Source organism: Drosophila elegans, unplaced genomic scaffold (assembly GCF_018152505.1).
Source record: "Drosophila elegans isolate 14027-0461.03 unplaced genomic scaffold, ASM1815250v1 contig_397, whole genome shotgun sequence".
NCBI classification, from domain to species: domain Eukaryota; kingdom Metazoa; phylum Arthropoda; class Insecta; order Diptera; family Drosophilidae; genus Drosophila; species Drosophila elegans.
In genome coordinates, this window is record NW_024545782.1 from 483,702 (window position 1) to 498,614 (window position 14,913).

Genomic DNA, 14,913 nt, shown 5'->3' on the forward strand with positions numbered 1-14,913 from the left:
AACATGACTCTCTATATATATATATATAAAATATATATAGTGACATATCCATACCACCATGAATCCCTATATACATGTCTACACACCCACACTACACATTAAAGCACCCTCAAAGAAACTCGAATTCATATCTTATTGTAAACAAAGACACCCTCAAAGAAACTCGAATTCATATCTTATTGTAAGCAAAGATACCCTCAAAGAATTTGAATCCTGTCTAATTGTCAACACACTAACGGAAAATTCCAAAGTTATTAAAAACTCCAAACTATAGACTAAACAAACGAGCCGCTGTCAAGACTTTAGGCACGTTCCCACAATTCAGGATACTCAGATTTCGGGACCCAAGTCGTAAACAAGATCGGAACAAAGATCTGTCTTGGTCCAAAGTAAAAATCTGAAAGCCACTCAATAAACATTAAAATTACTCATTAAAAAGATCCAAAGCTCAGAACCGAGGTTTGATCGTAAGATAAATAGAATTTAGCGATTGAGTTCAGTATGAGACCAAATAATAATTTTACTAGTTGATAAATAAAATTAAATAAAGTTTTTTTTTTATGTAAAACTTATAGTACGAATATTTAATTGGCGCAGCCGATAGGATTTCAAGTGAAAAGTTAAACGTCGGTTTAAACTAATCTTAGGGATTATACTGCACAATTAGTGTATCCTGATCAGTACGAATAAATCAGAAATCGTTTAAAGACACAAGTGAAATGCGCAAAAGACTCTACGTGCAAATCGTCGCGTAAACCAGTGAAAAAATCCAATTCGGATACCACTAAAATTTAAAGTGAAATATTGAAAACCTCATAAAAACATAAAATCCAATTCGGTCAAGATCCCTTAAATAAATAATTTAAAATTAAATATTAAAACTTTAACAATACCAGAATGCAACACCAATCCAATTATCGGAGATCCATTTGAACCAACTAATCGGTCAAATGAAAGAGTTGCCCTACTTCGATGGCAATCCCGTCGACCTAGGTGGTTACATTGGGCGTGTCGAATACTACAGCTATATTCAACCCAAGATGCCTGACAAGTTCACATAATTTATGGAGCCATCGAACGGACCATCGTGGATACCGCAAAAGCCGTCATTTCCGAAGAAAAAACTGTGAATTGTAATAAAAAAATCTGCAAATTTACTTAATAAGTTAGAATTAGAAACAGAACCCGCAGACAAAACAATTTACACTGCAGCTTTGAATAAATCTATTAGAAATTTCATAGAAAAGAAACTTCCCGACAGATTATATAATGCTTTATCAAAAAGGGATATTTCCACCATTAATAATTTGAAAGAAACAGCAATGGTGTAAGGACATTGGGATGCGGATGCTTTTGAAAGCTATAGACCTGTGCGTCATGATAGTCGTAGGAATTCCGGAAATTCTCATCAAAATTACTACTATCAAAAACACAACTCCAATTTCTACCCAAGAGACAGTAACAATTATAATCATTTCAATTCAAATTCAAATACAAATTCAAAATCAATAAATGTCAGTCTTCGACAAACCAATATCGCATTCAACAAGAATTTAGAAATTCTTTAGCTCAAGGTAGAGCTCAAAATTCATTAACTTACCAAGCTTCAACATCAAACCATTCTCCAAATGCTCCGATAAAAAAACAAAGAGAAAATGAGAGTACACAGAATAGAATGGATGTAAATTTTCAGCAAACAGCCTCGGAGCCAGAAAATACTACCCTTATGTTAGAGTAATCATAAAGGGTAGAATTCTTAAAGCCTTGGTTGACATGGGTTCATCCATTAATATAATGAGTGAAAACTTTGGGAACCTCGAAGTCAACGATGAAAATTTAAAAGTTTATACTATAAACGGATCGATAGAATAAGGTAAAAGCGTTATGATAAAACCAAGTAAAGTTTGCCCAGTAGAACAGAAATTCTATTTACATAAATTTTCAGACAATTATGATGTTCTAATGGGAAGGGATTATCTTAAAGGTTGTAAAGCTTAGATTAATTTTGAAGATGGAACAGTAACTTTAGGTGAATATAAATTAACAGTCATGTATGGTGACGATGATAAAAAGGATAAGACCGCAATAAAATGCCTTAATCCTATATCATCAGGAAAGAAAGGTGAAAAGGATAAGACCGCCGTAAAACGCCTTAATCTGAAATCACCAAAGAAGGAAAAGATGGAAGAGGATGAGACCGCAGTAAAATGCCTCAACCCACCCTTATCTGAGGATCAATCTTTTACTTTCGCCATTAAAAACTAACTTCGGGAATGCAATGAATTTAGATTAGAGCATTTAAACGAAGAGGGAAAAGAATGTTTGAAAAAAGTCTTATTTGAATATAATGACATTCAGTACAAAGGTAAAAATTTGACTTTCACAAGTACGATCAAACATTCTATCCAAATCAAACATGAGGACCCTATTTATAAGAAACCGTATAAGTACCCTCAATCATTCGATGACGAAGTCAATAAACAAATGAACGAAATGATAGAACAGGGAATAATTCGTAAATCGAAATCTCCTTACTGTTCACCCATCTGGATGGTTCCTAAGAAAGCTGACGCTTCAGGGAAACCTAAATTCAGAGTAGTAAAAGACTACAGAAGTTTAAATGAAATAACAATTAATGACAAATTCCCAATACCCAGAATGGATGAAAAATTAGATAAATTGGGAAGATTCAATATTTCACTACAATTGATTTAGCTAAAGGATTCCATCAAATTCAAATGGACCCTGAATCAATTGCCAAAACAGCATTCTCCACAAAGAATGGTCATTACGAATATACACGTATGCCATTCGGACTTAAAAACGCGCCGCCACCTTCCAAAGACGTATGAACAATTTACTAGTAGACTTAATTTATAGAGACTGTTTAGTTTACTTAGATGATATAATAATTTTTTTTACTTTATTGGGAGAACATATTTTATCATTGGGACAAGTATTTGGAAGACTTCGAGTTGCAAATTTAAAATTACAATTAAAATAGATAAATGCGAAATTATGAGAAAAGAAACAGAATTTGTAGGTCATGTAGTCACCACAACAGGCATAAAACCAAATACCAAAAAGATTAGTGCAATTATAAATTTTCCTATAGTCACCACCCACTCATTTTTAGGACTATGTGGATTCTATAGGAAATTTATACCAAACTTTGCAAACGTAGTTAATGAAATTAAAAAAAAGGTGCCACAATAAACATTAAAGAGAAATCATACAATGATGCATTTGAAAAAATGAACGTTTTAATCACCTCTGACCCCATATTAATTTATCCCGACTTTGATAAAACATTTTCTTAAACTACAGATGCTAGCAACATAGCTATAGGAGCAGTTCTATCACAAAACCATAAACCAATATGTTATGCTAGCCGAACATTAAATGAACATGAAATGAATTATTCAACAAAAGAAAAGGAACTTTTAGCAATTGTATGGGCCACGAAATATTTCAGATCATATCTTTACGGCAGACCTTTTGAGATCTTAAGTGATCATAAACCTTTAGTTTGGTTAAACAATATCAAGGAACCAAATATGAAACTACAAAGATGGAAGATTAAATTAAATGAATTCGATTATCAGATAAAATATTTACCAGGAAAAGAAATTATGTTGCCGACGCACTATCAAGGGTTAAAATAGAAGAAAATATGTTCGAAGACATCCCCGAATTTATTAGGAGAACTGCAAATAGCATAGATGCAACGGTGCATAGCACAAATGAAGATAATCAGAATAACATTGCAATCACAGAAAGACCAATCAAAAATTATTGTCGACAGATCGAATTTATTAAGGGAAATGAAGAAATTAGAGATGTACAACATTATTTTCATTACCTAAAAATCAAAATAACTTACATAAACCTGTCAAACACCTTCGCAAAAGATATCATCAAGGAATATTTGTGCACAAAAAAGAGTGCATTTTACTTTCATGATGATTCAGATTTTCTCATATTCCAACAAGCATATCTAGAAATAATCAATCCAAATCATTTAACAAAAGTAGTAAGATGCAACAAAAAGTTAGAAGATATCCTCACTTATGCAGAATTCAAAGAAAAAACTTAAAAAGACATAAAGACTTATTACATCCGGGAATTGAAAAAACAGCTAATTGGTTTAGAGACGAATATTATTTCTCTGACTATCAAAAATTAATACACAACATAATCAGCGAATGTGAAATCTGTAACATCGAAAAAACAGAACATAGGAACACGAATTTATCTTTCGAAACTACACCAGAAATACAAAATATAAGAGAAAATTTTGTCATAGGTTTCTATATAATAGGAAACCAACCACTCTCATAGAAGTCACAAGTAAGGATTGGTTAGAAGCTAAAAGAGCTATAATAAGGGTATTTATTGAAATGGGAAAACCACAAGAAATTAAGGCAGATAAAGATACACAATTGGTTAAATTCAGAAGGTGTAGAAATTCAAGTAACGACGAGCAAAAACGGTATATCTGATATAGAAAGGTTCCATAAAACAGTAAACGAAAAATTAAGAATAATAGGAAACGAAACAGACATAGAAAACAGGTATACTAAGTTCGAATAAATTCTTTACATTTACAATCACAAAACTAAACATAATGCGACGAATAGAATACCAGCTGACATATTCATGTATGGAGGAAGTCCGGAATATAATACACAAGAAAGAAAAACGAAAAAAATAGACAGGCTAAATGAGAAACGACATGATTTTGAAATATACACAAGATTTAGACAATCACCATTAGTAAAATCGAAAACTACAAACCCATTTAAAAAAACAGGAAATATGAGGAAAATAGACGATAAACATTTTGAAGAAACTAATAGAGGTAGAAAGATAACTCATTATAAATCAAAGTTTAAAAAGAAAAAGAAATTTAATAAAAGTAAATACGAAAATTCCAGGGAAGCAGAAGGAACCCAAAGAGCACAACAATCTGTTTAAAATTATCACTCTGTCGATAATTTAATTGACTATAACTAAAATGGCAATGGGACAAAACATTGAGATAAATCCGATTAAAGCCCAAAATGGATACCTTGTATTCAAAACCGGGTCAATAGATATTCCAAACAATTTTGAATATCAATTTTTAAGCATAAACGTAACCAAAACTGAGCAAATATTTGAAAGTCTTTTAAAAGAAGCAAATGAATTTAATGACATTATACAAATTCGTTATTTAGCAGAAAAACTCAAAAGATAAATAAATGGAATTAAACTAGACAAACGTAACAAACGAGCATTATTTAATATTATTGGCACAACATACAAATATTTATTCGGAACATTAGATCAAGATGACAAGGACTAATTAGAGCAGAAAATAAGTAACCTATCAGAAAAAAGCATACAAAACACAGATTTAAATATGAATATTGATGTAATAAATAATAGGGAGCAACAAGCTAGCGTTACAACATTTTACGGCATACGTAGAGGATATTGAGTTGGGAATGCAGTTGGCGAGTCTTGGTATATTTAATCCAAAATTATTAAAACATGATGATTTAATAAGAATAAGTTCTGAGAAATTGTTGAAAATTAATACATCCACTTGGCTAAAAACAGATACAAATGAAATTTTGATAATTTCCCACATTCCTACAGAAATCGTTAAAGCACCAATTTTTGAAATAATTCCGTATCCAGATGATAATAATACCATTCTAACAGAAAATATATTTGATAAGTATTACCATCATGAAGAAAAAGTATTTAATAAAGAAACAGGAATAGTAGTATTAGATGAATGTATAAATGGAACAATCAAACAAGAATCCACAAGCTGTAAATATACCAAAACACATAAAAATTACCTAATTAATTATGTTAAACCAAATATTTTATTGACATGGAATATCCCTAAAACATTTTTAAATTAAAATTGCATTAATAAAGAAATTTTTTTTTTATTAAAATTCTTAATTGTTAAGTACAGCTCGATGAATTCATACTTTCAAATACCAATTTAGAATATACACAAAGCATTTATATAAACAATAATGTAACAAAATTAGAACCGCTGTCATATATCCAAACAAAAGAAATTATAAAAGCACATACAAAATATAATAATGTATTTCAAATAATAGCAGCAACTACTTTTGTAATTACAATCATAAGCATATTATTGTATCTATTCTATAAGTTTAAGAACATACCAAGAAAATGAATTGTAAAATATGTATTGTATTTTGTTATATCCAAACTTATCGCCCTGAGGACAGGCCAAATTCAAAGGTTGGGGGAGTGACATATCCATACCACCATGAATCCCTATGTACATGTCTACACACCCACACTACACATTAAAGCACCCTCAATGAAACTCGAATACATATCTTATTGTAAACAAAGACACCCTCAAAGAAACTCGAATTCATATCTTATGTAACGACCTTGTTTTAGGAGGCGGTATAGCTCCTCGTGGCCAGGGTTCGAGACAGAAATTTATTTCCTCTTTTGATCGGCTTACCTCCCTTTCCCCAAAGAATAACACAAATCGAACTCTACAGAGTATGGTTATATTTTAATAGTACGATTGATTAAGACTACGTTTTCTAACTATAATTATATCGAGCGTGATACTGCTTGATAAGTGGCGTCGGCGTTGTTGAAGGGCCGAATGTGGTACTGCTTGTTGATATCGACGCTGCGGAAGGTCCGAGTATATCGCGGCTCGTTGAGTATCGCACTGCTTTGTGTGCGGAATCGGCGCCCCGGAAGGGCCGTATATTGCACTTCTTGCTGTTGACGCTGCGCAATGGTTCAAGGAACTGCTTGGTGTTGCCGATGTGTGATGACTGAGTACACTGCTTGTTCTCGACGTTGGGCGGTAGCGGGGTGCTCTGCTTGGTGTCGGCGCTTCGGAAGGGAGGAACTCACTGAGATGGGCCGGAGTTACGACAACCGTGCCGGGCTCAGCGATCTCGACCGGGCCTGGGTGTGTATTCCTAAACCACACCGGGCGTCAGTGATCCTCACCAGGTCGTAAAGCCGAATTCAAACCGAACTCTTACGGATCCAACACTACTACCAAGACTAACTACCAGTACACTTACCCGGGCATTCCTCCTAGTTGTTGTTTCCTCGAGAGTCGTCGGAACGCAAGTGACTGGTCTGGGGCTGTGTCTCCGCTTATATAGGCGCTGCTTAGTGTGATCAGCTCGGACGATGATGATAATCCCGCTTTGGGTAATCGAACTTATTGGGCGATGATTATCGGCAATTGATAACTTCGTCGAATAAGTGTGACCGGTGGCTGTTGGCTTTGGGCGCGCGTTTGAATATTTGGCCGGCCAGTATTTGGAATGTTCTTTTAAGCTTTAATGTGACAGTTGAATTTTGCGTTTTTGTGATGGTGGATCGTCACACTTATTGTAAACAAAGACACCCTCAAAGAATTTTAATCCATATCTAATTGTCAACACACTAACGGAAAATTCCAATGTTATTAAAAAGTCCAAACTATAGACTAAACAAACGAGCCGCTGCCAAGACTTTAGGCACGTTCCCACAATTAAGGATACTCAGATTTCGGGACCCAAGTCGTAAACTAGATCGGAACAAAGAACTGTTTTGGTCCAAAGTACAAATCTGAAAGCCACTCAATAAACATTAAATTTACTCATTAAAAAGCTCCAAAGTTCAGAACCGAGGTTTGATCGTAAGATAATTAGGAGTTAGCGATTGAGTTCAGTTTGAGACCCAAAACAATTAGGACGTGTTCTTCCAAATAATAATTGTACTAGTTGATAAATAAAATTAAATAAAGATTTTTTTTTTATGTAAAACTTATTGTACGAATATTTAATTATATATATATATAATTAAATGTTTGCAACTCCGTTTAAATAAAAAAATATAATTTTATTTTATTCAACTTGTGGTTTACAGAGTTTTAAACTTATTAGTGAAGAACACCGACCGATTACTTTGAGGTCTCAAACTGAACTTAACTTGCTGATCTGATTCTGTTGATGATCAAGCCTCGGTCTCGAGCTTTTCGGGATTTGAGTGAGTTGTGAAATTGTTCTGAGAACTTTCAGTTTCTTTTGAGTGAAACTTTAATTACTCTTGGATTCAAGTGTCTTGACTCTTGGATACAAGTGGGCTCTTAGATTTTACGACTTTGAAATGTCTTTGGATTGAAATAGGAGTTTATGTGTTTTTGAAATAGGAGTTTATGTGTCTGCGAGCCGAACTTTGATTATCTTTGAACGTGTGAACGTGACAATTGGGGTGAGTTGTTTAGTCTACATTTTTAGGTGATAACATATTTGGGGACTTTCCATTGGCCTTCGATTTTGGGCTCTTGTTACAAGGGTGAATAATTCTAGGGTAGTGTAGGGTATATTGTAGATACATAAAGTAATGGGTAAATTCAGGGTGTTATGGGACTGTGTATGTGTTGCTTAAATATATGCAGAGTCTCATAAGAATATGGACATGTCACTCCCCCAACCTTTGAATTTGGCCTGTCCTCAGGGCGATAACGTAGGGTATAACATAATATTTTCTGCTACAATATTTTCCTCAGTAGTTTTTACATTCTTATTTTCTATGATTGGTTGTTCTTCACGTTTAGAATATTTTACAATAAGTTTCTTAGGAATATTTTTAAATTTGTAAATTAAATATAATGTCAAACTTATTATAGTTATTACAAATGTGGTTAAATATTTTATCTGAAATTTCTTTATTTATTTCTTTTATTTCTTTAGTTTGGATATATGACAATGGTTCGATTTTTGTGATATTGTTGTTAACATAAATTGATTGTGTATAATCTGCTATATTGTTGGATATTATGAACTCATCTAACTGTATAGTATAATTTTTTATTTTAACAATATTATTACCAACGATCGAAACTTCTGTGCTTATACAATTTTGATTTATAGTTGATTTTTGTATTTTCCATGTTAACAAAATATTTGGTTCGATTTATTTGGAAATTTTTATGAGTTTTTACATATTTGCATTTTGTCGGTTCTTGTTTTAGGATTCAAATTATGTCGAAAACAATTTGACCTGTGTTTTCATTGAATACTTTATCTTCATAAATGTAATATTTATCAAATGTGTTTTCTGTTAAGATATTATCAAATTCATCTGGATATGGAATTATTTCATATACAGGAGTTTTCGTTATTTCATTAGGAATTTGGGAAATTATCAGGATTTCGTTCGTGTCTGTTTTGAGCCAAGTTGATGTTTTTACTTTTAACAACTTTTCTGAATTAACCTGTTTTAAATAATCGTGTTTTAATAATTTTGGGTTAAATATACCTAACCTAGTTAGTTGCATTCCTAATTCTATGTCTTCTATGTATTCTGCGAATTGCTGGAGATTAAAAATCAGAACTGCAGCTTGTTCTTGCTTATTTTTAGATTCTTCAAATTTGTTTATTAGGTCAAGTCCGTTATTAACAACGTCAATAATCATATTTAAATCATGATTTTGGATGGAATTATCTGCTAGATTATTAATTTTCATTTCGAGTTATTCCTTATCGTCTTCATCTAGTGTGTCAAACAAATATTTATAGACTGAACCTACCACGTTTAAAAGCCCGCGTTTACTTCTTTTGACTATTCTTAACCCATTCATTTCTCTTTTTAATTTTTAAACTAAATATTGGATTTGGACAATGTGTTGGAATTCTTTGGCTTCGTCCAGTAGGTTGTCGAATGTCATTTCGGTCTTTGTTAAATTTATACTTAAATGGTGGTATTCAAAATTCGTTGGGATTTCCATTGATCCGGTTTTAAATATCAGATATCCGTTTTGTGCGTTTATTGGACTTATTTCGATACTTTGTGCCTTGGTTGTACTTATAAGCGAGATTAATATCAGGGATAATATAGGGATGACTTGGTTATGTTTCATCTTCCTCTGTTTGTCTGGAATTATCATATTTGCTCTTGTTAATCTTCTTTTGTTTGTTTGAATTTTGACTTATAATGTGTGATTTTCCTGCCTCTATTTGTTTCTTCAAAGTGTTTGTTGTCAACCTGTCTTATTAAACCTTTTTTCTTGAAAGGTAATCTTAGTTTTAACTAATGTTGCTTGTCTATATTTCGTATTAACTTTAAAATCATGTCTATTTTCATTTAGCCTGTCTATTTTATTGATTTTATTTTGTTGAGTGTTAATATCTGGTGTTCCTGCGTATAAGAAAATATCTGCGGGAGTTCTATTAGTTGTGTTGTGTTTTGTTTTATGATTGTACACGTATAAGATTACTTCGAATTTTGTACACCGGTCCTCTAAATTGTTTTCGTTACTAATGATTCTTAATTTTTCATTTACTGTCTTATGACACCTTTCTATATCAGATACACCATTTTTGCTGGTTGTTACTGATATATCTACTCCTTCAGATTTTAACCAGTTTTGCAAAGCTATACACATAAAAGCTGAGTCTTTGTCTGCTTTGATTTCTTGTGGCTTTCCCATATCGTTAAATACCTTCATTATGGCCCTTTTTGCTTCTAGCCAATCTCTACTTTTCACTTCAATTAAAGTAGCGAATTTCGAATAAATGTCGATACAAGATAAAAATTGTTGGTTACCGACCATATATAAATCAATTACATATCTTTCTCTTGCGTTAAGTATTTCTGGAGTTATTTCAAATGATAGTTTTGTACTTCTGTGTTTTGTTTTTGCAATGTTGCAGATTTCACATTCATTAATTATATTTTGTATTAACTTTTGGCTATCTGGATAGTAATGTTCTTCTTTAAACCAGTTGACAGTTTTTTCGATTCCTGGGTGTAGAAGTTCTTTATGCATTTTTAATATTATATTTTTTAATTCGGCATAAGTTAGAATATCTTTTAATATAAGCGTGCATTTTACTAGTTTCGTTAAATTGTTGGGACTTATTATTTGTACGTATGCCCTTTGGAATGTTAAGAAATCATCATCATTATGGAAATAAATTGCGCTTTTCTTAGTGCATACATATTCTTTAATGATGTTTTTAGCAAAGTCATCTGTCATTTCTTTGTAAGTTATTTTGATTTTTAATTTGTGAAAATAATGTTTTACCTCAGTTTCATCGTTATCTCCTTTCTCTATTTCTATTTGTCTAGAGAAATAATTGAATGGTCGTTCGGTGATGGATATATAATTAAGATTATCTTCAGAAGCGCTATGTATAGTTGCATCTACACTATTGGCAACTTCGCCAAGCATTAGTTCTTCTATTTTTGTACGCGATAATGCATCTGCTACATAATTTTCTTTTCCGGGAAGATACTTAATCTTATAATCAAATTCGTTTAATTTAATTTTCCATCTTTGGAGTTTCATATTTGGTTCTTTAATATTATTAAGTCAGACAAGGGGTTTATGATCACTAAGTATTTCAAAAGATCTCCCAAATAAGTATGATCTGAAATATTTTGTCACCCAAACTATAGCTAGAAGTTCTTTCTCTATAGTGGCATAGTTTATTTCATGCTCATTCAATGTCCTACTAGCATAACAGACGGGTTTATGATTTTGAGATAAGACTGCACCGATGGCAATATTACTAGCATCAGTAGTTAAGGAAAAAGATTTACTAAAATCAGGGTAGATTAAAATCGGATCTGATGTAATAAGTACTTTTAACTTTTCAAATGCTGCTATGTAATCTTTATCTTCTGTGTCTATTGTTGCTCCTTTTTTTAATTTAATGTTCATGGGTTTAACTATGTTAGCGAAGTTTATAATGAACTTGCGATAGAATCCACATAATCCTAAAAATGATTTAATTTGTTTTGGAGTCTTTGGTAGTGGGAAATTTGTGATAGCATTAGTTTTTATTTGGATTGGGTTTGATACCATTAGTAGTTACAACATGACCTAGGAATTCTGTTTCTTTTTTCATGAATTCACATTTATCCAATTGTAATTTTAAGTTTGCATTCCTGAGTTTTCCAAAAACTTTCTTTAGAGATAAGATGTGTTCTTCCAATGAAGTGGAAAAAATTATTATATCGTCTAAATAAACTAAACAATCTTTGTAGATTAAATCTTCCAAAAGGTTGTTCATACATCTTTGAAAAGTTGCGGGGGTATTCTTAATGCCGAATGGCATTGGAGTGTACTCGTAATGACCATGTTTCGTAGAAAATGCAGTTTTTGCGATTGATTTGCTGCCCCTTTAGCTAAAGCTATGGTTGTGAAATATTGGCATTTTCCTAATTTGTCAAGGATCTCGTCCATTCTAGAAATTGGAAATTTATCATTGATAATGATTTCATTTAAATTCCTATAATCTACAACCAACATAAATTTTTTCTTGCCAGACGCGTCTGTCTTTTTTGGAACGACCCAAATAGGTGAACAGTAAGGAGATTTCGATTTACGAATTATTCCCTGCTCTATCATTTCCTTGATTTGCCTATTTACTTCTTCGTCAACGCTCTGCGGGTATTTATATGGTTTACGATAAAATGGATCTTCATGCTGAGTTTGGATTGTATGTTTAATTGTACTTGTGAAAGTCAAATTTTCACCTTCTCTGTACTGAATGTCACCATATTCAAATAGAACTTTCTTTAAACTTTCAATCTCCTCGCTATTCAGATGTTCGAGCCTAAATTCATTGTTTTCGCGTAAATCATTGTGAATCGCGAAGTTTACCGATTGATCTTCTGTAGAAGGTAGATTAAGGCACTCCTGTGCGGTCTTATCTTCTTCCATGTCTTCGTCGTTGTATCGGAAATTATATGTTTTTGGCCCTAGTTTAATTGTTTTATTTTCATAATCAATTTTTGCTTTAGCAGCTTCTAGGTAATTTCGACCTAACAGGATATCATAATTATCAGAGAATTTGTGTAAATAAAATTTCTGTTCTGATGGACATGTTACGCTTGGTTTTACTATGATACTTTTATGTATTTTTACCGGACCTCTAATAGTATACACTTTTAAGTCTTCTTTCGTCTCTTTTCATTTAGCAAAATTTTTATTCATTATGTTGATTGATGATCCTGTGTCTATCATTCCCTTATAAAATTTATTGTGAAAAGCAATTTTTACATATGGATTGTGTCTTCGGTCTCCGAGGCAGTTTGATGAAAATTTACATCCATCCTATTTTGGCCACTTTGACTTTCCCTTTGTCTTTTTACTGGGGCACCACTAAATCTATTTGTATTAGCCTGATCATTTGAATTTTGATGGTTATTCGGATTTTGTAATCTGGCTTGATTCAAACTGTTTCTAAATATTTGGTAATTAACTTGTAAATGTGGGGGGAATGGGAAGTTGTTGATATTGATTTTGGTTATTCTGGGAAGTTGTTGCATTAGAATTAGAACTAGAATTTGAATTGTAATACGAACTTAAATTTCTTTGATTATCGTAATATCTTTGATTATTACTCTGATATTTTCCTTTGTTCCTATGATTTTTATGGTTATTTTTATTTTGTGCATATTCTTCTTCTGGATTTGCATCATAAAATCCTAATTCCATAGAAGCTTGTTTTAATTTTGGAATACTGGTTATATCTTTTCTTGCTAATGACATATACATGCGATCGGGAAGTTTTCGATCAATGGTAATATGAACTGTTCTATCCAACATTCTTGTATAGTTTATTTTATCTGATGGATCAGATTCTAATTCTAATTTATCGAACACATTCCTATATTGTTTTTCTAGTTCGCTTATAAACTTACTAAGACTCTCTTTGAATTGTGTTTCCGCCAGCTTCTTGATGATTGTTTCGTAAGGCCTATGATCTTTGAAGGCGGTGATTAAAGCTGTCTTCATTGTTACCCAGTTGTTGGCTCCAGATGGTGCGACGGTTTCTGCTGCTGTGTCGACTATCACTCTTCGGATGGCTCCAAAAATGACGTGTGACAGTTGTAACAAATATTCGACTTCGTTGATGAATCCTGAAAGTTTTCCTGGTGTTCCATAGAAGTATTGTAGCTCCTTGATCTGACCCAGTAACTGGTTCAGATGGATCTCTGATAACTGTTGGACTGCCATCTTGTCTTGAGTTTTTATTTGGGCTTCTTAAAATGTTTATATCTGACCGAATTGGATTTTTGGATATTTTATGACTACTCGTAGGTTTTTACGTCACGTAATTTTATTTTCAGAATGTTTTTATTTCTGACCGAATTGGGTTTTTTTTTTTTTTAGATGTCTTATGACCACCCGTAGGTTTTATGTCACGTAGATTTTATTTTCAGAATGTTTTTTATTTCTGACCGAATTGGATTTTTTTAGATGTCTTATGACCACTCGTAGGTTTTACGTCACGTAGATTCTTTAGCGGATCTTTTTAAGTGCACTTTATTTAATTCGCTGATCAAGATAACTTGTTGTGTAGTATATCTTTTTGTTGATCAGTACCGTATTTAAAAGGACTTTATTTTTAGATCCTACCGACTGCGCCAATTAAATGTTTGCAACTCCGATTAAATAAAAAAATATAATTTAATTTTATTCAACTTGTGGTTTACAGAGTTATAAACTTATTAGTGAAGAACACCGACCGATTACTTTGAGGTCTCAAACTGAACTTAACTTGCTGATCTGATTCTGTTGATGATCAAGCCTCGGTCTCGAGCTTTTCGGGATTTGAGTGAGTTGTGAAATTGTTCTGAGAACTTTCAGTTTCTTTTGAGTGAAACTTTAATTACTCTTGGATTCAAGTGTCTTGACTCTTGGATACAAGTGCGCTCTTAGATTTTACGACTTTGAAATGTCTTTGGATTGAAATAGGAGTTTATGTGTTTTTGAAATAGGAGTTTATGTGTCTGCGAGCCGAACTTTGATTATCTTTGAACGTGTGAACGTGACAATTGGGGTGAGTTGTTTAGTCTACATTTTTAGGTGATAACATATTTGGGGACTTT

General features: G+C 32.5%; 2 protein-coding genes across 3 annotated transcripts in view; both read right to left on the minus strand.

The window, feature by feature from the left end:
- The window catches only part of LOC108134593 (kelch-like protein 10), an 89,563-nt gene extending 75,470 nt beyond the window's left edge, over positions 1-14,093 (minus strand). The window contains exon 1 of one of the 2 annotated variants that reach the window (XM_041708793.1): positions 13,723-14,083. In XM_041708793.1, the coding sequence (XP_041564727.1) occupies positions 13,723-14,038 (316 nt within the window). In that variant the 5' untranslated portion in view covers positions 14,039-14,083. Of the gene's footprint in view, positions 1-13,722 lie in introns of both variants that reach the window. The other variant, XM_041708796.1, reaches the window with a different exon arrangement.
- LOC121467373 lies at positions 6,565-7,187 on the minus strand. Its single transcript, XM_041708797.1, has 2 exons — positions 7,098-7,187; positions 6,565-6,989 (listed from the first exon to the last, which is right to left on the minus strand). Exons 1-2 carry the CDS (start codon positions 7,103-7,105, stop codon positions 6,566-6,568), a joined length of 432 nt encoding a protein of 143 aa, XP_041564731.1. The 5' UTR covers positions 7,106-7,187; the 3' UTR covers position 6,565.
- Positions 14,094-14,913: the final 820 nt, after the last annotated feature.